At 37.3% G+C, this 24,724-nt stretch overlaps 1 protein-coding gene across 1 annotated transcript in view; it reads left to right on the top strand.

The window, feature by feature from the left end:
- Positions 1 to 24,724, top strand: part of MAN2A1 (mannosidase alpha class 2A member 1) — a 132,459-nt gene that overhangs the window by 88,202 nt on the left and 19,533 nt on the right. Inside the window, exons 16-19 of the mRNA XM_075138210.1 lie at positions 2,205 to 2,319; positions 6,074 to 6,207; positions 7,322 to 7,463; positions 11,300 to 11,433. Of these exons, the coding sequence (XP_074994311.1) occupies positions 2,205 to 2,319; positions 6,074 to 6,207; positions 7,322 to 7,463; positions 11,300 to 11,433 (525 nt within the window). The remainder of the gene's footprint in view (positions 1 to 2,204; positions 2,320 to 6,073; positions 6,208 to 7,321; positions 7,464 to 11,299; positions 11,434 to 24,724) is intronic.

Below are 24,724 nucleotides of genomic sequence, written 5' to 3'. Positions count from 1 at the left end.
GCCCTAGTGAGAAACGTTCTTACAAACAACAGAAATAAGCCCGTAAGATAGGTGTTACTTTGCTAACAGAATGTACTTGGCAGGCTGCTGTTGTGTAAGTAGCATTCTCCTAGGTAATAATTGGCGATGATATTTGCTTGGCCTGAAGACCTCAGGTTTCTCAGATCATTTTGTGAGAGTTCCTTTAGCTGCTGTTTCAGTCCTTCATTGCTCACCTGAGGATCTTCATGTTGCCCTACTCTGAGGGGATTTTTGAAGGGTTTGATTATTCCACCTTCCTGTCAGTAATCCAGTTCCTCTGTGGGATTTTAATCTAAACATATGCTTCTAGGAGCGTGTAGTCATAGGTTAAATGAGTTTGTCTTCTCTACTTATGTGTGATAGGTAAGATGGCAATATCCTCTGCCAGAAGAACGGGGAAGATTCAGTCTACATTTACTGATCTTGGCAGTTTTTCATGGAAATAAGAGAACCCAAAAGCCAGCTCAAATTCTAACCTAAGATCTGGTCTTCAGATTTCCTTTATCCCAGCATATTAATTCACCTAGCTTCTGTGCCCTCCTAATACCATACTCCTGTATTTCTCAGCTAGCAAATGGATTTTGCATAATAGATAACACTTGTTTGTCTTATTGACAAGATGAGACCCCTTGGAAGTATCCTATCATTTTTTCATGTCAACTGTTAGGAAGTCCAAAAGACTGTTTCCTCATTTGGGTTTTCTTACTGACTAACTGGATAAAACATTGCTGTAAGATGATCAGTAGAAAAATCCTTCTCTCCCTAAAACAACCAATCTTACCAAAGTGTAAGCAACTATGATTCCTCTACTAAATTCCTGTACGAAGTATTCCTGTAGTTGATAGCTGCAGAGTTGCCTCTTGGAGCTCTGGCAAAGCTTTTATTAATCAGTGTTCTGTCTGAAGCTTTAATAATAAATACTTGAATGGAAAGGCAGGCTTTTAGTTTTTGAAAGTCTCTTTCAGTTTCTTCTTTTATACAATACTTCCTGAAATCTTCTCTGTGAATATACATATAGTTATATGCTCAAAGAAGATGATTGGATGATACATACCTGTACTTGTTCTTCTCTGACATGTTTTGTCTGTATGTATGTAATCTTGATTTCCTCTCTTCCTCAAGATGCATTTGATCTTTGGTTTCCTTGCTTGAGAAGAAAGAGCATGCCCTGTCCTTCTTATGACATTGGGACATACAGGAGAAGGACAGTCACCCTCTAAGAGCTTTCTGCTTAGATATCTCTGAATAACATGTTTTTCCAGTATTTTGTTGTTTTCTTTGAGTGAAGTATTTATTTATTGCTGTAGCCCTGTAGTAGTAGTTGCATGTGTTGTATTTTTATTTTTGGCTCTTTACATGCTTAATATTTAACTCATTTTTACCTTCATAGCCATCCATATATTTCTATATAGTGTATACAGTTCAGTTTGGGATCAACTGTTTTTAAAAAAAGTCATTGTTTGCATAGCTGAGACTCAAAATACTGTGACTACGTGGAAGAATAATTTTCTTCATCTCTTTAGTTTGACTATGGATATGAGAAATTTCTGCTAGTCTTTGACAGACATTAGTAAGAAGCTAAAATCCCTTTTCAGGTTTCTTAATGGTTCCCAGCTCTACCCTGCATTCCAGGGGGCTCCCCTGGCAACTGTAGCTGCTTTTGATGAAGAAAAAGCTTGCTCTTTCACTTTCAAAAGGACATGCAAACTGATCCACAAGACAGTGTAGAGGCAGTTTTCCTCGTGCAGTGATATAGTAAACTGTGAGCAAACCAGACAGTTAAACCATCTGCCACAGATTATGAAACTACAGTATTTGATTACTGGTTAGCAAATATAATTTTGCTGGCAAAAAAGCTCAATCCAGATGTTTGCAATATTAATACATTACTGTGTTTGCCTGTAGGCCTTGTACCCATTAATCCTCATAAAATACCTGTGAGATATGTAATGAGGGTTATCCTAATTTTAGCTAAAGGAGAAGGGAGGCTCTGAAGAGAAGTTGCTGAATTTCAGATTAGGAGTAACCTTTTAATTCCCAGTTTGTAGACTAGATTTACGTGTAGAACAGTTTAAAAAAATTAAAATACTATTTAATATTTATTAAATACTTTGATTTATTGACACTACTTCTATGCAAAACTTTCAAAATAATTATTCTAACTTTCTATTTTCTTTTTGTAGCCTTATATTTTTACAGATCCACCTACTGTAAGAGTTGCTCATGGAAGGATTTTCTCAGAAGTTGTATGTTTTTTCCACCATGTGACACATACCATGCGGCTGTATAAAGTGCAGGGTAGGAGTTGTGAAATTCTGTCTCTCTCAGCAGTTATTTTTCATCACTACAATCTTGGATCTTACCTGTCTTTTTAATGTTTAAATGCACTTCTGAACTAGTGCAGAATTCATCAGACTGAAGTCTTTCCTGAGTCCAGTGCACCACGATCCCTTTCTGAGCATCATGCTAGTCATTAAGCTGGCATGCTTACCTCCAACAAATCTGTTGAGTTTATCTCGCAGTATTAGGAAATTTTATAGTATAAATGACCTGCAAGGGGGTCCCGAACTTTACTGGGTCATGTGAATGCTGTAGGTAGCTGTAAATTATGAAAATGAGAAAAAAAAATTTAGAAATATCTTGGAGGTGATGTAAAAATGTAGTTTCTTTCATAGCTTCAAACTTACTTATGGAGGTACAACAATATCTTCTCTGAAGTTGCAAGGAGTATAAAGTTATTTGTTAGTGGCATTAATAGTGAAGTCTGGTTTCCACAACTGTAGGCATGCTTTAGTTACCTGTAAGCTTCCTCTTTATGTCCTTTATCTGCTTGGAAGAGCTTGTGACAGAATTGGCTGTGTCTATTGAGAAGCACCAGCACTGAACACCGGCTTATTGACTCTTGGGACGTAACGTCGTATCAGTTTTGCTTGCTTTTCCTTCAATAGTGCTTTCATTCTTTGTTTCTCTACTGTTCGACTACTGATTTCCAAGAAAATTCTAGGAAAACAGTAATTTTGGAAACTCTGTACCCTTCCAAACTTGATGATTAAATTGGCCAGTGAAAAATGTAAAAGAGGGAGAAAATCATAGTGCAATTGTGTAAACTTATTTTCCTGTAGAAAAACTTGACTTAAAATGCTTAAGTGTATCTTTTTGTAATTGAATTAGGAAACATACATTTTCAGTTGTTCATCTATTTGTATTTACTCCTCTGAAATTTTTCTGAAATACAAAAGCAGTGGCTTGAAGGAACTTAAACATGTTTTATGTTAGCATTACTTTTACTGCAGGTATCAAAATTGTCTTCATGGTTTTTAAAATCTTGTCATATTTAATTATTTTTCTAAACACCTTCACAAACAAATAATGAAGCTATAAATACTTTGCTCTTTTCTGTATTCCTTTTAGGTTTCAAAAATACTGTTGCCAGCAATACCTACTTTACAGTCGCAGAGAACTGATCTGTTTGATTTTTATGTTTTTTAGTTGTAATATATTTCTCTTTAGAACTAGAATTGATTCATATGCCTCATTTTTTATGATGTAAGTGTATACTTTGAAGTTTGAAGTTGCTGGAGTTTACCCATATGCCATATACTGATCAGAGTTCAGTTGCCAGCTCGTCTGATACAGTAATTCTAGATCAAACTCTAGATCACATTCCTTATGAATACAAACCAAGATGTTGTATAGTAATTTGTTGCTGAAGATCCTGAGGAAACATGTTTATATTCAAGATTATATTTTTTTGGTTTTGTGTGACCACTATGTAAAATGGGGTTACTTGAAAAAAAAAAAGGTACCTTGAGGTCAAGATGTACTAGGTTGCCAAAAATGTGAAAAGAAAATTACTTTGCTGTGTGGGTTTCAGTAAATTAAACTTCTTAGCAAGGAGGGAACTTAAATGAGGAAGATGTTTATGGTAGTGAAGGGGAGGGAAAAAACCTGAAAAAAGCCTGAAAAGTCTCTCTTTTGGTAAGGGTAAAGTTGTTTGTTTTTTTAAAATGGATTTCGTTGTAATACTCCCTTTTCTTTAATTCGTTAGTAAGTGCCTACCAGAAGTATTATGCTTCCATTTCACAGTTCACAGAAAAAGAATTGTCAGTAAAAATCACCCACTTGCCAATTCCTAACACATAAGATTATCTTTCATTTTGAGTGCACTATCTAGTTTTTTCTCTTTTTTTTGACAATTTTTAATTCATCACACTGTTTCAATACTTACACCATTACGTATCCAGTCATCATGGTGAAGTCCTGTACCATGTTCCCAGCTTTTACAAGGAAAAGTGATGCATCATTTTATATATTTTATCTGTTTACTTTTATGGTGTGTTTTTATTTTAATTTCTTCATATGAAATGGCCTTTTTCAAAGTTTAAAAATTGATGACTTTGCATCATTGTTTTGCTGAGGTCTTTTTCCTGGACTTTGTAAGGGAAGTTATTTATATAGCGTTACTTCAATTAAAAGAAGGTATCTTGAAGTCTTAGTAGGTACATACAGTAACAAAGCATGCGGGGAGAAATAAATACGTGTATGTGTATACATACATTTTGTTTTAAAACCAGGACACTGTTGTAACCTACGTGCTTGCCAGGGTGTGGAAAGCCTGACCATGTAGCTAATCCAGCTATTGGACAGTACTTACAAGTCCTACAGCTTTTTCAGCAATTTTGGTAAAACACTGCTTTTTTCACTTTTGGCTGTAGAATTCTGTTGATTTTGAGGAGAAAATAGTGTGGCTTGACAACTCTGTTCAGCAATTGACCAATGAGTGATTTTTAACTTTTTCTGCTTTCATTGGCGTCTGGTTTTGATATCAGCATGATTTTCTTAATCTTTTTATCAGAAGCTTCTTATGTTTCATTGTCTTTGTGATTGTATTTTTGTATTAACTCAAATTACGCAGTAGAAAAGAGCTGAGAGTAATTCATGGTCTGGTCCTTTTAAAATTGTAAACTGAAATATTGTATCCTTGTTCAATGTACTTGTGCTTTAATAGTCCTACTTTAAAATAGTTGGAAAATCTATGACTAAAAGCATCAAAAGTGGAGCATATAGATCCACTTTTTCCAGACTAGGTCTGGGAAAACAGAAGTTATTAACTGAACTGAATTTTTACATTTAGCACTGTAGTATAATAGTATAATTTTAAAGGACTAAGTTGGTTAATCAGTCCCTCACTTTTTACCGTCTTCTGTTTATAATCCGTCAGACAAACAATGTAATTTCATCTCACTACAGAGAGAAACTTCTTATCTCTGTTCTGCTTAGTGGAATTCTTTTCACAATTGTTAGACTACAGAAAGGGTGGAAGTGGTCATGCTGAGTGATGGTATGATTCCAGTCCAAACTGTGTCTCGAACTGTTTGAAAAGGTCACGTTATTATGAAAGGTATTTAATTTTCAGTGCGAGGCACTGTAGAAAAAAATCTTACTGAACATCTGTCTGCATTTTCAGATACTTAATCCTTCCTTTAATAAACAGGCATCTTTTCCCTATCAACAAAGACTTGTGTCCTGGTTGTGGTCATATCAGTGTGCGGTTTCTTAATTCACTATCCTTAAGGAAGATTCTCCTTGTTTTGGTTAAAACAGCTATTTCCTGCTTAGTGAAACAGTTGCTGTCGAGAAGCTGGTAACTTTATTCTTGTCTGTGAATGGCAGCAGCTGCATAAGAGTCAAGGGGAGAAGTGAATGGCTAGGTCTTCCTCCAGTGTATTAGCTGCTGCTAAAGACAGCACTTAACAGTTGCGTGCTGTTTCCTACTGATTTACTGGAACCCACATTGGTTCTTATCATGAGTTGCTTCTGTCCTACTTCAGTGATGTTTCAAACTGTCTGTTCAATGAGTACTGAATTAGAAGTACTGCTATATCATATGGTACATAATTGAACTGGCTTCAAATATCTGGTTAGATATAACAGAAAAGGAAAACTAGCAGGGGAAAACAAGATCGCTGTGTTCTGGAAGCATAGTCATTCTTATATATGTGACAATCTCTTTTAAAAATTTCGAGATTTTAAATGTATCTTTTTCATGTAGGTTTGGAAGGCCAGTCTCTTGAAGTTTCCAATATTGTGGATATTAGAGGAGAATATAATCGTGAGCTTGCAATGAGAATTTCATCTGACATAAACAGTCAAAATAGATTCTATACTGATCTTAATGGATATCAGGTAATTATTGTCTATTAATTACAAAAGCCTAGGGTCTCAGTTTTTGACTGTCTTAATACTTCTGATTTTAAAGAGTTTGAGTCATATTAATCAAACTCTCATGTTAAACTCCACTAATCATTTAAAAAGGGAAAAGCTTTAAAAATGTATCCGTTTTAAAATTTAATTTAGACCAGGTCAAGTAGCAAGTATTTTCTTTCAAGGAGTTTGTTAAATATTCTTTTATATCCTTTTTAATTTAAGAATTGTAATACAGCAAGTTATGACAAGCCACCATGTAGTCGCTTGTATATATGCATGCCTTCTTTCCCCTCTGCTTTGTCTATTTAATTAGAGCCCTTTGGGTAGCACAATGCTAGATGTACGTAAGGTCCAGCAACTCAGACCTAGAGAACAACTGCTTGCTGCTGTGGTGGAAATAACTGATGTATTTTTGGAGTGTAATAACTTGTTCTATTGGTAATGCAACTGATGAAATATAGTGTGACTATTTTCTTAAATTGCAGTCTGCAGCACACATAAAAGAAAGAAAATTTTCTTTTCCTTAACTTCCTTAGTTGCTAAAAATAGTTTTGCAAATACATTGAAAACCATACCTGCTGAGTAAGAGACTACTGTTTTTCCAGTTAGTGTGTAGTACTGCATTTTGCTGGAGAAGTGAAGTGAATATTTAAACATGAAAATAATTTTAATACTACTACTCATTTGTCATGTACCATTCAAGAATTCCACTAGCACTTTAATAAGTTCCCATTATAAACCAACAATTCTTTTTCTGCTACCTTGAATCTATTCACTGCTTGCTCTCTAGAGGAGAAAAAATTTTCTCTCATTCTATAACTGTGATTATTCCTTTTTTCGTAGGTTCCCTTGATGAATCTTTCAGGTTTTTTTAAATATTCTTTGATCTAAAAGTACATTGAAGTTACCATTTCCAAAGCAGTAATTTTAGCCACAAACCTCCAAAAAGCTAAATAATACAGTCGAGTGAATGCTTTGGTGCCGGTTGTCAATCAGTGCTTCTAAAGCACATGGGGAAAATGTCTGAAAAAGTCTTTGAAATTTAAATGCATAAAAAGAATGTATTTTATTGAAGTTCGTGTTCATACTGCAGATCCAGCCCAGACTGACGATGAGCAAATTGCCTCTTCAAGCAAATATCTATCCTATGACTACAATGGCTTATATCCAAGATATTGGTGTTCGTTTGACACTTCATTCAGCTCAGTCCCTAGGTGTTGCAAGCTTGAAAAATGGTAAGTATAAGATGATGGATATTATAAAGGCCTATCCTTCATGATCGTCTGAAATAGTTCATTCAGAGATTACCATACCTACTAGCGTTTGAAGAAAGGAATGTTTCTGCAATTCTGACAAGTTTTAGAATATGTCCATAAGGGAGGAGGTGGAGGTTGTTCCCAGATGAGATCCTGTCATCTTCAATGGAAGATCTGTCTCAAACTAGAGACAGAGGAAAGAGATTACGAAAAAGACAAAATGAGCAATAAATTGTCAGAACCAGGTATTTTTCACCCAAGAACTCTGATGGAATTCAAGAATGAAACAGCAAAAATAAGTGGTTTGTTCTCTTTTGTACTTCTCTGGTAGTAGCAGGCTTAAGATGGATAATGTGATGCTGATCATGTTTTTTTGGTTTGTTTATTTCCTTTAGGGTAGGAAGCACTAGCCTTAAGGTATACGCAGTATATCCTAACATTCCTGTCAAGGAAAGCAGTAGCAGCTTTTCTGAAAACTAGAGTTAGTGAAATAAAGGACAAAAATTACATTGGGTAAGAATCAACGTACTTCTTCTGAAGCAAATCATACCTCACAAATTTAATGGAGTACTTTGAAAGAGCTAATGAATATCTTGACAAGAAAAATCAATTCGTATTAAGAATTCCAAAAGGGATGCAGTCTTGCCCCTCACAGCAGAGAAGGCTATGATGAATGGCCTGGAAGGATGGAAAGGATGGTCAGTTGTTCAGTCTATACTGCTACCACAATGAGGAGACTTCCAAATAAAGCTAACAAGTAGTGGGCAAAATAAGGTATATAATCCATAATTTAAGCTGTATAATTCCTTGCTATAATATATTGTGAATTCAAATTTATACGATTTTGAAAAACAAAATGAATGAATGAATACTTAGAAGAAAAAAAAAGCGCATCAGAAACTCTGCCAAAACCTACTTCCCAGTTTCTTTTCAGAAAAAAGTCATATTAATGTCTATTCTGACAAAAGGTAGATACCGTACTAGATTGATGGCAGTATTAGCAAACCTAATTCCTTTTAAGGCAAAGAGTTAACACTGGTCTGTAGACTGATGCTTTAATAAAGCCATATATATCAGCCTTCTGTTCCAAGACGACCTGATACAAGACCCAAACCACATGTTTTCATGCCTTCCATTGCTAGAAACCAAATTCCCTTTGTCCTGATCTTGTGAATGAACTTGACACCACCAAATGTTTGTAGGCACTCGTTACATAGGTATTGGAGACTGTGGCAGTGTGCAGAGGCTCCATTACCTTGTAATAGTGTCTGTATTTGTTCTTTAACAATCGTAGTCTTTGCATCACGGAATATTGCAACATCTAAGTCCACAGAGACCCCCACTCTCTGTCTTCAAGTTAGGGAAGTTAAGGCTAGCGCCGTTTGACATATTGGGGTTAGTACCAGGGAGAAACTGGCTTTCTGTGAGCATTGGTTTCAACCCAGTCCCAGGCGACATTAGAGGCTTTTCCTCTACTCCAGTTAAATAAAAGAGCAAAAGATGTATCCCATATCTGGTCATGGCATTAATTTCTTAGCTATGTCCCTCTCTGGCAAACCTATTATGTCACTTAAGGTTAAGAGATAGTTAGCAACATCAAATATTTACTCTGCGCCTGCTAAAAAAAAGAAGAACGTATTTATCTGACTTGTTATCATTAGGTAATATTTCATGAAATGACTGTGTTTACTACCTTTATCCTGAGGGCATGTTGGACTCCTTAAAAGAGAACACAAATGAAGCTGAAGGTTCTGTGGCTGCTGAAAGTCGTATGCTTCATGACACTTCTTTTGAAGGCCCTTCAGGATCTCAAAGGGATTCTGGAAGAAAATTCAAAAACATTGCAGTTCAGGCAAACGCCTTCAGTAGCTGTATATCTCTGTGTCTGAGATTGTGTGTCTGAAGGTATAACCCACCAAGATTTATATGAACAGCTGATTATTTCTCACTTCTCATTCTTGGATTAGAGACAGATTCCTTAGTAATAGAGCAGTTAGTTAACTGATGCTGTCAGATGATCTCAGCAGTATGGAGCAGGATTTCTCACTGTACTGCCATCAGTCTTCAACATCAGTTTCTAAGTGACTTGATCAAAAACTGTAAAGTACATATGCCACAACTTTGTTCCTACTTTCCATCTCTCTTCCCATTTGTGGGATTGGATGCATAATCATTTTTTAATGTTAGACGCTGAACATCCTCCACCTTGTAAGTTCCATTCAGTTCTGCTCTAATTTACTACTTAGTGAATTATCCTTCATGCCCCAGGGAAGACCTCCGGATAGATGGGATGCACCATCCCAAATGGGATGTCATTTAGAGATGGACTTCCCTGCAATCTGATGGATAGTTAATGGGGTAGTGGGGATCACTTATGTCTTGAAACCTCATGCAATACACTTACACCATTTTTAAGCCAGAAGTTTCCCTAAAACAATCTTTCTTAATCTTTGACCCACTTTTGAAATGGTTTTTATCTCTGACTTTAGCAGCACTGATCATTTTGTTTGTATTTGCTGTTCACAATCGCCTTAAGAATAATAAAACTTTATTTTGTCAGCTTTCATTATCCGACCTTCTTAAAGAATGTTGGAAATGCAGTTAGGTAGTTCTGGATCTAGATCTTCTAAATTTTGTTTGAAAACTTTAGCAAAAGTTTATCATAAGTTTGTCCTTGTTGTGGTTCTAGCTTTTTTCAGAGAGTTGTCATACCTGTCTGTCTGTACAAGCCCATGCTTGTACAGGGATCCACAAAGACCGTCAATTTGAGGTGCAATCCTAGCCTTATACCTTAGTTCAAAATGGTAGTTTTTCTTACTCATTGCCAGCTGACTTCTGTCCTGGGTACACAAAATCGGTTTTTACTTGAGGGAAGGGAAGAACAAGTATTTAGGAAAATTGGGTAAGTATTTGTAGAACACTGAAGAAGTAAAAAAGAGACCACCTTACTAAGCAGCCTTTTCTAGTAGCTTAAATTGTGCATTTCTTATTTAGGAAACAAGTACTTCAGTCTTCCATTTTTATTTAGGAAACAAGTATACTTGTTTGAAGATTCAGTGCGCAAAAACCGTAACAGCCTTAATTACATGCCCTGAACTAGTTTCCCACTGGAGATATAAACTTGAAAAGATATGAACTTCATCTTCCATAAGGCTATTTATGATTTAACATCATGCTTAAAGAGCTATTCTGAATGGCAATGCTGCAGTTCAGTATAAACTCAGAACTTTATACTCGCTGTGCAAAGTTCTTTCCTACTACAAGTGAAAATACCCTTACAGGAAGGAGTGATTGTCAGTATTTATATAGTCATATTGCCTATCTGTTTTTCCTTCTGCCTCCAACTGTAAAACAAAAACAAAAAAAAAGGAAAAAATGTATTTGGGAGGTGCACTCTTTTATAGAGTGTAAGATGAAGACAGTTCCTCTACAGAAGGTCTCTCCATATAGCTGCAGCTACTTGGGGTGGTTCTCCCCTTTGATGCGTGATGTGCCAAGTATCCTTGTTACAAATAATAGTTAACAGTAATAACTTTTTAATGCTAAACTTCTGTTTAGACTCTTACATTGAAAATTTGCAGGATCTTCTTCTGAAAGGCTTGTGAAAATTTTTTGGAAGGTTATAAACAGCCAAAGCCCAAAGGTATTAACTGTTTTCATAATCAGTCCTAACAATATTGATCTGCTATTACTATTCCATACGCAAGAGAAAAATTGTGATTCTTTATAAGTTATATTTCAGGGTATTTTTCTTATGTTTAATAGAAGCTTTACATATTCTTCTTACCAGTATAATCCTTGTATTGCTCTTTCAGGTCAGTTGGAAGTTATCATGGATCGTCGACTTATGCAGGATGACAACCGTGGCCTTGGACAAGGTGTCCAAGATAACAAGATTACAGCTAATATCTTCCGACTTCTGCTGGAAAGAAGACATGGAACAGATGTGGTAGGATTCACTGTCTGGATTTTTCTGGCTAATTGAGATATAAGTATTTATTTCTGTTGCAACAGCAGTGAACTCACTAAAAAAATTATTCCATGAGCAGTAGAACTAAGGAAACATAGCTTCCAAGGGAGTTTTGTCAGCTTGCTTGCATATTCTCATTGTAAAGACTTTGTCTTTCACTATTCCTCACACAAATTTCCGCAGTGTCTGCTTTCTCACTCACACTTCACATGACTGGGATACTGTTATGGAAGTCTTTTCTTTTTTCTTTCTTTTTTTTTTTTTTAATTTTTTCTTCTTTTATTGAGGAAGCTTTTAAAAAATTGCTAATTAGCAAGACTTCTGCTTCATAACAAAGTTAACTGAATCTGGACAAAGGTTGACAATTATTTCCGATGAATGTGTGGAAAGAGAAAAGATCTTATAAATTTAATTTTTTTTAGGAAATAAGGTTTAAGTGGCAATATTTAGATGCCAGACATATAAACCTTCTCACTTCATTATGATTCTGGGAAAGTTGAGACCATTTTGTTGTAAGGGTATTTTTTTACTTGCACAGATCATCTCAGTTCGCCTTCTTCTGTATTAGTCTTTTGAATAACTCTTGAATTTTCTTTCAATTTTTTGTATTTTCTCTCTTTGCTTTTTTCCCTATCACTTTTGAGAAGGACAAGATAAGTAGTACATCTTCATACTGAGGCAGTAGAATCGTGATGACAGCACTGAGTATATTTTAAAATCATCACATAGCTAAAGATGAGAGGTTATATTCTGAGCTGCTAATGAATATGCAGATAAATTGGAATTAATTCTGGTTTATAATGGATATTGTTAACCACTGTGAGAGGATGATAATACCAAGCTTAAAGCTAATTTCCACCACTTAATGATTGACAGTGGTTTTTTTCAGGTTGTACATGTCATTATGATTTTCTAGTTCCTCATCCTGTATAACGCAGGCAGCATATTAACTGCATTTGTCAGTGTGGTGTGCAAATACCTGAGCTAACTTGAAAGAAGCTAACTTGAGTTCTGCAGCAGTGGAGCTTTGACAACGATGAGCATTGCACAGGTTAATCTACCTTCGCAAGAAACCTGCAGAGAAATCTATACTGCCACAGAAAACTTCCTTAGTACCGAGAGTAATTTGTGTTGTATTAAATCAGAATGTGAAGCTGGTAAGTAAGAATTATTGGACATGGAAACCTATGTTTACATTAGCAAATAATTTGAAACAACAGGAGTACATCAGATCAGTTAGCGCCATGGTGCTTGCGTTGACGCTGTGTGCAATTTTGGTATTTTCCATAGAACCATGAAATAACTCACTAAAAGGTATCTCTGGAAGTCTTCTAGTCCAGTCCCTGCTCAAAGCAGGTCTACTTTTGTGTCAGAACAGACTTAAAAAACTGTCCGAAGGATTAGTCATCCATTCAGACCATAATGGGGTAGAGCATGTTTGGTGCATACCTCCAAGAAAACTAGTCCATGCACACTGAGACTCCTCTGCAAACTAGCACAGTGCCTGGTTAAGTGGGGTTGGCCATTAGTTTAATTTCCGAATGGCACTGCTACTTCAAACCAAAACACTCCTTTGGAAAATAGTTTGAGGTTACCTCAGTTAGAACAAAGGCAGCCTAAACAACTCTGGGATTATCTGGTTAGTGAAACATTTACATGTGTCTTTGCATACATTTACCAGTTTGTTTAGGATACCAGTCAGACATCAGCTCAGTAGAATAACAATATATTTCCCTTTTCTTATTAAAATCCTCTTCTTTTCCTCCATTTTTGAAAGATTCTATGCAAGTTCCTAAGAATCTTTCAAAGGAGAAGGGACAGTTATCTGCTATGATCAAAAATCTTTGAGGTGTTCTGGGTGTGTTCCAGCATCTACCTTCCTTCCCCCTGATCCTTCCTGCTGAGCTTAGAGTGGTTTTAAATAGCCGCAGAGTCCCCTTTAAGGGCAGTGGTTCTTACACACTCTTGTAGGGTCTTGAAAAGAAGCGGGATCGAAGCTATGGGGGAGTGGGCACAGTCAAATAGGTGCTGTTGGCCCAACTGATACAGTGTGCGCAACCCCCAGGAGCCAAGCAAGATGTTTTAAGGAAACATTATCTTTCTGGTGTTATATCTGGTATTCCCCTTTGCTATATTGAGAGTGTTCTAGCACTTTGTTTTTCAAAATTTGTCTGAACATCGGTAACATTTTCTGATTCATGTAAGATGTGTTAAAGTAAAGAAGGGTAGTAGTCCCCTTTCTTTCTCTTTTGTTAAATGTACAAACATATTTTTTTTAGTGCATTGTTACTCAGAAGGTACTTGTTATAATAGTTTAAAAATATCCCTGACAGAAAAATTATGAAGAAATTATATGCAGTTTATATATGTAATCGGCTGCAGTGTGACTCATACACTGGCCCTAATTTTGTTGTCAAGCCCTATTTTGTTATTGACTTGAGGAACCATAGGAGCTACAGGAGTTTTGATCACTTGGCATCTTTGCCAATACAAGCTGAAGTGCATTCCAAAGTAATTCATTCTGTCTTTTCTTAAAAACAGTTCTGAAGAATAGGATTTTTTGTGCTCTTTGGGAAACTTTCCCATAAAAGGAGAGTGTGTGAAGTGTAGAACGTGCAATTCTTTAAAATTAATTAAAATAAATTAAAATAAATGTGCATCACTTTGGTGTAATTACTGCGGATTTTTTTTGTTATGACAGTATCAACCAGAAGTTTCTTTTAATTTAATCTCTGAAATCGTTTTTCCTTCCCCAACCCCACCTTGAACAGTATATTTTAATGGCAGAGTTAAACCACATAGAAGTCCTGAAGTGTAAGATTGACCTGTCCAGTGAGTAGGTAGAATTCTTAATAATCACTAGCATACTCAGGTAGCCTGTATTCTACAAGTCCCTAATCCTAATGTTACCTGGGTTTTGGCTCCTGAATTCTAGCTCATCTAGCCAGTAGTAAATACTCATGCTGATATTGCCTCTGTCCAAAAGACTTCAGTTGATTTGTTTTGCTGAAATTTCCCCCCACACACCCCCAAAGCTGGATACTACAAAAGCTGTATTCAGAATGACAGTATTGTTCATTAAGTAAGCTATGTATGTAGTAAGAGCTGGGCAAATTTCACTTTACATTATAGTCACCTGATTTATTGACAACTGTGTCCCTCAAACCTCTGTTGATGTTGTTACTGTGTTTTGATACAATTTCTATATACATCTTTTTCTCCTCCTACTAGATACAACAAATTCTGTTTATATGTTTACTTTGTCCTTGCAAGCATTTTTTGGCTCTGCATATCTTTTTGACTTCTCTCCTAACATTCATTCTTCTTTTTCCTCAGATTGTTAAGCAAGAACTGAATGCATTTAATTTTTAAATTCAAGGGAATATTATTATTTAGCTAAGGATGAAACTGAGTACAGTTATCAATACTTGCTTGTCAAAAGAGTAAATGTTTCTTTATTTTTGCAAATATAGACTCTTATTTGACATTTATTATAAGTTTTGTTAAAAATAAACATTGATACCTTTTTATTTTCCAGGCCTTAGTGTGTTATATTAGTATAAGAATATGAATGAAGTAGGATTTATAGGAAGTGGTAATATCTTTATTTCATCAATGACATAGCTGGAGAAAAGATGCCATTACAGGCACACACTTGCTTCTTCAGATTCCTGTTGCATACCTTGCCTTGACTTGCTCAATTACGTAACTGGATTTATAGCCTAGTCTCAAGGAGAGAGCCAGGATTCCATGGCTCAAATAGCTGCTATAGTTTGGGGCGCGGGGGGGTTGCTTAGAGAAACAATGATACAGGCAGTTAATAAAATCGCAAATATGTGGCAGATAATCAAACTCCTTTTCTTCTACCACATACAACCATTCTTTTTTTCTTATTAAATATCTGTCAGTATCCACTTTCTCTGAAAATATATGCTTGGTGATATAGCCATTTCTGGCTGGTTGAGGTGCATTTGCCACTTACTTGGTGTTCATATTTATAATGCATGTGTACGTTTCACGTAGTAGCTATGTACTGTACTGTACATTGCTATGCTATGTATAACTACACCTTAACAAGCATAATTAACTTGATATTTCAAAAAAGCAGAAACTCAACATTGGCTTAACTACTACCATTTAGAAGCCCATGTGTGACAACCTCAGATGTTCTAATATCGTTTTCAGTTATGATGACCATAGTGAACTCGTCAAGTATATACAAAATCTTGAACTTTAAAGTTTTGGGGTTTTATGGTGGCCACAGAAGAAGAAAAAAGACATTTCACTCTTTCTCTCACACGGAACACAATGCATCTTTAGAGCCTGGCCACATATATTTAGTAAGGGAAGTACATTTATTTCTTGTTTTATTTGAAGAGGGATTCAGGTATGTGTTAGTTCTTTCCAGCTTTGCTTAAAACTCTACATTTAAATTACTATTACTGCTACTACTTTATAGATGATACTGTATTTCTTATGCTGGAATCATAGAATCATTAAGGTTGGAAAAGACCTCTAAGATCGTCGAGTCCAACCGTCAACCCAACACCACCATGCCCACTACACCATGTCCCTAAGCGCCTCATCTACACGTCTTTGAAATACTTCCAGGGATGGTGACTCAACCACTTCCCTGGGCAGCCTGTTCCAATGCTTGACCACTCTTTCAGTAAAGAAATTTTTCCTAATGTCCAATCTAAACCTCCCCTGGCGCAACTCGAGGCCATTTCCTCTCGTCCTATCGCTGGTTACTTGGGAGAAGAGACCAACACCCACCTCGCTACAACCTCCTTTCAGGTATTTGTAGAGCGTGATGAGGTCTCCCCTCAGCCTCCTCTTCTCCAGGCTAAACAACCCCAGTTCCATCAGCCGCTCCTCATAAGACTTGTGCTCCAGGACCTTCACCAGCTTCATTGCCCTTCTCTGGACATGCTCCAACACCTCCATGTCCTTCTTGTAGTGAGGGGCCCAAAACTGAACACAGTATTCAAGGTGCGCCCTCACCAGTGCTGAGTAGAGGGGCATGATCACCTCCCTGCTCCTGCTGGCCACACTATTTCTAATACAGGCCAGGATGCCATTGGCCTTGGAAGTTTGTGTCTGCTGCTCAAGAACAGTTTTTCCATCTCTTACTTACCTACAAATACTATCTGCTTTCAGGCCAGCACTGTCCTTGTTTTTATGCCAGGGCACCTTACAGCTTAATTTCTTTCAAATATTGTTTTTTTCTTGACACTGTGACAAAGATGTGTTGCACAAAGGTTCTAAGTAAAGACAGATTTGTCTCCAAGCTCCATTTATGTGATACTTCCAAAGCTGTAGGGAGGGAATGTTCTCACCCTACAACAGGGCAGCAGCCACTTGTTGTAGCTGGCTCATGGTGAAGGAGGTAGTACAGAGCACTGCCTTCCTCTGATTTCTGGACTTATAGCTATGTCTCTTTTGTGTTTTTTTTGTGTATGTACGTGCATTTCTACAGTGAATTACTTTCCTTCGGTGGTTTTTATTTGTCTTCATTTGTGCGTACTTGTTTGCCAGCTCTGTTTAGAAAGAAAAGTATTTTACTTCAGTAGTATGCATAGTATTCAAGCTTGGTCTCTCCACTTCTAGCCCATATAAGTCACCAAAGGAAGAGGGCAGGCCTTTTTAAGGTGTTTTCTGAGCTGGTGCAGTTTGAGGTCTGAAATTTAAACCTTTCTGTATCACCACTTTTAGGAAGACCTACTTGTTCCTGCTGCAAGCTCTGGCGGTACAGCAGAATCCTTCTTAAAGGAGGGAGAAAGTCTGCAAGTCTGGCTTCTTGTATTCTCAAGTAAAATAACTCAAGGGATAATCTCTTTGCACATGGAACAAACAGTTTCCATCAGCAGCAAGAACTCTGGAGGACAAAAGTTAGGAGATACCGTTGTGTAGTTTCTGTCTTTATCATCAGTTTGGTGACCTCCTTTCTCATCAAAGCAGAACTCCAGAAAATTTCTGATCCCTGTGTTCTGCCATCATTAGGGACAGGATAAGCTCTTCCCAGTAAACAGGAAACAAAATCTAGCACCATGTCACTTCCACAACTCTAGCATGGGTTATTTATTTAGGCATTAAGTCCTTCCTCCTTCCTTCTGCAGCATTATTGAACAATATAAACACTGTAAGAAGAATTAGAAGAGAAGAAATAAAATTGATGGGAGAGGCTATAACTGAAGTATAAAATACTTTTATTATTGAGAAAAGCATGTCATGCTATCTGCTTTTGTGATCCTTTTCATCCAACTATACTGATGGTTGCATAGTTGTCAATCTCGGTAATTATGGTGGTGTGCTTATGGCCATGGTGACTAGTTAGTTTCTTTGCCATCTGCAGTCTTCCGTAGACCAGCGAGCAGCTGTTCTCCAAATGATCTATTTATAGAACATGATTGCTATTATGGCATCTGATTAAAGACTAAATTAAATGCAAGGACCTCACAGTCATCGAAGAAACAGTGATAGGTGGAGGAAGTGAAGGAACCTAACCAGGGAGGAATGGATCATGCTGAACCGGCTCCTCCTGAGACCATGAAAGGAGGAAGATTAGATTGTTCCCGGTGTGAAACCCAACAAGACAATTCAGCAGAAATCACTTTATGCAGATTAAGGGCATTATTTCCTAAAGGGGTCCAGGGCTCACAGGATTTGGAGGAGAGAGAGAATTTTGGACACTTTTTTTTTTTAAAAACAAACAAACAAAAAGGTTTGTAATGGGATGTTCAGTGGAAGGGACATAGGAGGAGAAAGAGAAGGATCGAGGTGGAACAAGTGGGGAAAATAGGCATAAAAGGGTCTGATCAAGTCCAGTGCTTGATCACCACAGCCTATCCTGTATTCTTACTAAATCTGGTTTCTGTATGGGTGCACAACCTTTTCTGAATCTGTGTGAGCCATTAGCCAAATTCAGGTAAGACTAGGAAGCTTGGGGAGAGAGAGAGAGACGGACCATGCGACTGAGGGACTAGTGCAACTGTCTGCCAGTTGCTGGCAAGACCTGTATTTTCTCTGTGTGCATGTAAACTGTTAGCAAACTTCAAGCTGACGGGTAGGCAGCCGGCACCTGGAAGGATGTGAAGTCTGAGCTGGTGAATGGTTAAAAGGCTTAAGGTTCAGGCCTGGATATCAGACGGACTTAAAGTCCACAATGATTTTTGAGGGATCAGTTGTTGTTGAGTGTACTTGTGAATCAATAAAGTGAGGGTCTTTGACTAGTGAACTTCAGACCTGATCAGCTGGAGGGCACAATCACAATCAGGTTCGGATTGTCTGTTCTGCTTATGTCACCCAAGTGCTCTGTGTTTATGTGGGTGCTGATAAAGGTGCTGCTCTCTGTTCACTTGTATGGCCGGCCATCTGTGTGTGCATGCCTATAGGGAATACATGCTCTGCCTTTCTCCTGCCTGGTCTTGGAGGAGCAGAACCACAGCAGGCTCCCATCTATCGACCTGGGATGAGAGGAGTCCCCTAGTCTTAGAGACTACCAAATTTGCCTGTGGCAGACTGGGAAGAATTCCTCCTGCGGGTCCAAATTTCCCTGGATTTGGTTACTTGTAGCAGTCCTGGATTCCCTCACCTGCAGTCTCAGTGCCAGCTAACAATTCACAGGCAGTACAGAAACTCTGTAGTAATTTTAGAGTTGCTCTGAACCAGCTCACAGCCTCATGGATATTTTATAGTGCCTCAGAATTTTCATTTCCTCTATAATCAGCCTCCAGGGACCCGTATCACCTAGTGTGGCAGAAATGCATTTCCAGCGTAACAGCCTCCAAGTGAATTTGATAGAAAATCTTCCATTCCCACAGGTAAAGAGGTAATACCAATTTTTGTCTGCTCAGTTGAGTCCTCCTTTGCTGGTCACTTCAATAGTTATCAAAAAACGCTACACATTCCAGATCATAGTTCTCAATAAAGGACTTGAAACGTTGCCAAAAGAATTTATGCTTTGATGTGCAAAACTGATGAATATTTCAGTGTTGACAAAAATGTACATATGAACAATTCAGGCAGATCTAATCCTTATATTTTTCAGGATTTTTGCCCCTTATATCTTTGCAGGATTTCAGGAAAGACTGATGCTTTAGTATAGCAGAAAATAATCCGGCATCAGTATTCTTGTTTATAGTCTTTGTAAGATTTCAGGATAGCTGCCTGTTCAGTACTCACATTTGTGGCTGTTATTTCTGGTTGCAATTTATCCAGGCCTCCCTAAAAGTCTAATTCATTGTAGAGGACCTGCTTTTTTACAGAGATTACCTGAAAATTGCTCTGCTGGAGATTCTTGTGCAGCTTTGAGGTCTTAGGTGTTCTGGATCCCACTGGTCAGAGAAGATCTTCCTATCACCTTATTTGATTTCCATACAAAATACCCTCCGCAACCACTAGCCAGTTTGAAAGCTGCTTGAAATGATGGTCGGTGTTTTCTTTGACACGTGGTTACATCAGCATTGCACTCTTGGACACTGAAAAGGAATTTTTCACCTCAGAAGAATTCATCCAAGCCCCATTATCTAACATCCTTCTCCTTTCCTTCTTAAAAGCACTAGGAGTTTTTACAGGCACACAAAAATCTAGCTCCAGACATTGACCTCAGAAGAAAGGGAGGACTTCTAGAACTTGTCAGACTTTTGATTATTCTTTTTGTATTACAACGTGCAACTTTGGATTAATTTAAAGCAAGTGCATCTGATTTTCACTTGGTGAGGTAACAGCCAGCCAGTCTTGTGTGTAAAGCCTGCAACTAAGTTGAAACCATTTACTGCTTGATGTCAATTTCATGAATTTGGTTAGTATCAGTCCCAAATAAAATCTAAATTTCTCTTCCAAGTTGGGAGCTTTAGGGCAATGTGTGTGCGAGAATGTTGTGCAATTTTATCACTTTCTTCCTGTTTACAGGCCCCTCCTTCCTCAAATGGGGAGCACTCTACATAATTAAGGATTCAAGATGTTTGCATTTGGGGAAGAATGTATGTAATTTTAAAGCTAAGGCATCTGTCCTTACCTGTCACTTATTTTTGTCATGTGTTGTAAAACTGCGTATTCACATAGTCAATTATATTGTCTGCCATTACGTTTCTCACCTATAAGCAAGCTAGCACAGTATTACCCAGCCAGTTTCTCACGTAGAAGCAGCATCTCATCAACCATGCAGATGGATTGTCAATCTTTGGATTGTGCAGAAAGAAACAAATTTTTCTTTCCATGTTTGTCTTTGGGAAGCTTTAGATTCTTTGGCTGACCATCTTGGTTGCTGTCAGTTGCTAGATTATGATTGAGAGATATTTAATAATATTGTCTCCCTATGTTTTGGGACTAGAGATGCTCTGAAGAGTCTTTTTACTCCACAGATAGATTTTCCAGTCCAGAAACATTCTTCTTTGAAGAGTGCTGCCAGTTGGTTTTCTGAACCTGTGACAGAGAAAGTTAACAAAAATTGTCTCCTCACACAACACGAGAGAGAGTGAGAGACTTTTTCCTTCTAGGAGTAGTCCAGGTGGTTTGGTATCAGACTATTTTGATCTGCATCCCTTGATTTAGCAGGCCCAGAATTCTGTCTGTTTCCAGATTTTATTCGAATGCACTGACGTCCAAAGTCAGCATCCACATTTCAGCATGTTTAGTCAGATAGTTTGAATTCTTGTGGGGTTTTGGAGTTATAATTAAATTTCTTTCCTGACTAGGGTTGTTCATAGCAGAGAACAATTTAGAGGAGGAATAAATAGTCTAGATTTGTGATTTGATATTCTGTCTGCCTCAGTTTCCTTTCCTTGCTTTCGTATGGGAAGTTTTAGACTATCTGTCTGTGTTGAAAAGTTAATTGTTTCTCTGTTTAGCTCAATTGAAGTCCAACTATCAACTGTTTCAGCTTTAACAGTATTTTCCATTTCTTTCTCCCATTCAATTACTGAATGATTTCTTAAGAGTCTAATTAGTGTTTTTCCTCTCTTATTAAGGACCTCACTTCCTCAATTTAAACTCTTACCAGAAACCAGTCTTTTCTTAATCTGTTCCATCCTCAATTTATCAATAAAATAGCTCATTTCTGATATAAGGGCACTTTTTATAGATGAGGCTGTTCTTAGAACTTGTTGCAAATTGTAACCTAAGGTTATGCTGGCGTGTGGTTTGTTTGTTTTTCCTCAAAACTAAAAGTTTAGAATTATTCACCTTACTTTTGATGTCAAGGAAAGATCCTGTATGAGTATTTGTTTACATCTATTACACAGTCATTCAAGGGGTTGTATTTCAACACAGACAGTTTCCAACTGGATAACTGTGTATTAATGTGCTGTAAGGTAGTTAAAAAGGCAGTATTTGCTTTTATTAGAGCTCATTAAGCCAGCATCCAGCTATATCAGTGGCATTCATCAGAATCTTGCCAGTACATAATGTTTGTAAGGCTGCCAGTGGAGCTCCATTCACACTTTGAGTACTAAACACTGTCATTGAGATTGAAGAAATGATGCCACTTTTGAGAGAGCGGTACTTTAATTAGATGGAGACTGTGGGACTACGTCTTCTGACTTAGCATCAGCAGGGTACTGTTGAAAGCCACCCACATAGTGAATGTGCGTATAGAGTAACTATTCTTCCAAATGCATTATCTGTCTGTGCAAACCCTTCCCATCTCTCTCTTTCCCCAGCGTCCTGTTTAAATTTTGGATCACTGGGTTGAGAGGGAAAAGACGGACTCCAATCATTTCGTGACTGTGATGTACCTAGGGGGGTGTGGGATTTGAAGTGTCCTTTCTGGATCTTCTGTGATAGCGTTGTCTTCACAGTGTTTGTAAAGCCCCTTTTCCCTGGCAGCTTTTGACACCTGCTGAACTCTCCATTCCTATTGCTATTACATAGATTCACTGAATGACTGCACTACTTCTGTTGATGCAGTCATCCAAAACTGCCTGTCATTCCAGAAGTGGAATACAAGATTCAAGATGAAATCTCCACCTAAGTGGAGCTTTTCAAAGTTTGAATTTTGGATAATGCTTAAGCATAATGCTTGTGGCTGTGAGAAGACATGTAAACACAGCGGGTGCAAAAATGAGCCAAGTTGAATCAGCTCTGGTTCTAACATTTGCCAGAGTCCTTCAAGACACTGTTTCTTTGCAATCCTCAGTTATTTCCAGAATCTAGGAATTGAGGAGCCGCTCTTGATGGTTCTGCTATGGGTTATCTGAGAATTTTGTCCCATTGTCCATTAATAGTAAATGATTCTCTCCCACCCATATTCTTCTTCAAAGTTTCCAATATCTTTCCTTCCATCTTTCCTGGTTTCTCAACTGCAATATACATTACTGCTTTATATTAAAAACACCTTTTATATTCACATTACTTCTGTTTGCCTTAGAGAAGTCTTTGAAGGATTCTGTCCTAGAAGATTGACCTGTGCTGTGCTATCTTTTCCTAGACTAGGCAGAGGATTTATCTGGTATTTTTACCATGGGCAATTTTTTTACTTTCATGTCAGCCAATGTACAAACTTGCCTTGTATTTTTTCCTGCACTTCTGACCTCTGGGATTTGGGAAAGGCTTTGACCCATGGATGTCATGCTTGTGTTTATGTACACAGTATTTTTCTGTACACGGAACAGAAGCTTTCAGAAATATCTCATGTCTTTCATCTCAAATGACCTTGGTGGCATTTTCTGAGGAACATCTGTTTCTGAAATTATGAGGACGTCTAAATGAGTTCTGTTTGTTTTCAGCAAGCACTGTACTTCCAGGCATAAAGTTGCACTTAGTAGAATGATTTTTCAGTCACTCTTCCCATAACAAACTGTGGCCCTTCTCCAAGTGAGTTTTTGGGATGTCTTACAGTGAGAATTTGCATGTAGATAAAACATTTAGGGAAAAAAAAAAAAGGCTCACCCATCTTCCTCTTTCCAACTCCTTCGAGTCCCTGAAATCTGAGAAATCGGGAGTTGAGGGGAACTGTGTTGAATATGGGGCATGCACTTCTTATTTCAAAATGTTTGTAGTGTATGTTAAGCAATGGTTGAAAGTAGAAGAGGGAGTGGATGAACGTGAATTCTGTTTAGGCAAAATCTCGGATCTCAAAACCTTTGAGTTTGAATGCCCATTATTTAAAAGTGCATGTGAAAAACTGATCTCAAATAACTGTTGTTGCTGGACAGTAGTTTTTGTCTTCTGCTTGTTCTCAGGTAACATGCTTAGAACTAGGAACCAGTTGCAAGGGCTTTTGACACATCTTTTGTTTTAAATATTATAATAGGATGAATAAATTATTTGACTTATTTATGTGTAATTATGTGTAAGATATTCTAGAAGACCTTTTTTAAGTTCCTAGATGCAAGCAATCAACGTATTTTACAGAAAAATAAGATTCAATAATAGTAAGAAAACTGACGATAAAATGTTTTGACTGACTTGAGCACATGTATGGCAACAGAGTAAATGGTGTTCCTTGTGGGGTGAAACAGTGAATACTTCTTTGAAAGAACACGTATATGCACATTTTTCCTGTGGGTAGAGCGTTCATGCAGTCACTTGAACTGAAGACTTTTAGCTTTCGCTGTACTTGGAGCAAGCTTGCTCATAGTTTAATTGGAAAAGAAGAAAATCATGACAAAGAAGTTTGCCAGTGATGCTGAACTATTCAAGGTAATAAAAAAAAAAAAAAAATCAAGGCTGACTGAGGAATTGGAGGACTCAAGACTGATTAAGCATGCAGTAAAGTGGAAGATGGAATTCAATGTAAACAAATGTCATGAGGCGCATGCAGGAGCAATCCTCCACAACTATCAACTATTACCATTTTTGGAAAGTAATTTGGGGGTCATAATAGATCTATAAAATACTAGTCTTGATGCTTAGTAGCTACGAAAGAGGCAAACAGTGTTAGTCATTACTAAGAAAAGCACCAAGAATAAAACAGAAATTATCATCTTGCATCAATTCAGCTCTGGCATATTTTCAATTGCTACACTGCCAGATGTATTTAATGCTACTGCAGACGTATAAATAAATATGCATACATGCATATGCACTCTAGAACAGGAATTACTGTTATGGTTGTCCATTATAAGCTGATAAACAATCCTCCCCTCTGCTTTAAGTATCTCCCATTTATATTTTATTTCCATATTTTCAACCTATCATAAAATGCAAATTTAAGATATCAACGCTTAAGATACTATGTTTTCCATAAACTTTCTGCAAAGTTTTCACTAAAAATCACCTGTTTAACTGTAAACAAGCAGGGATTTATCTGATTAAGTATGCAAGGAAA

The sequence above is a fragment of the Calonectris borealis genome, chromosome Z, assembly GCF_964195595.1.
Source record: "Calonectris borealis chromosome Z, bCalBor7.hap1.2, whole genome shotgun sequence".
Classification (NCBI taxonomy): domain Eukaryota; kingdom Metazoa; phylum Chordata; class Aves; order Procellariiformes; family Procellariidae; genus Calonectris; species Calonectris borealis.
Note: the sequence above shows the minus strand (reverse complement) of the source record. Positions and strands in the feature narration are given on the sequence as shown.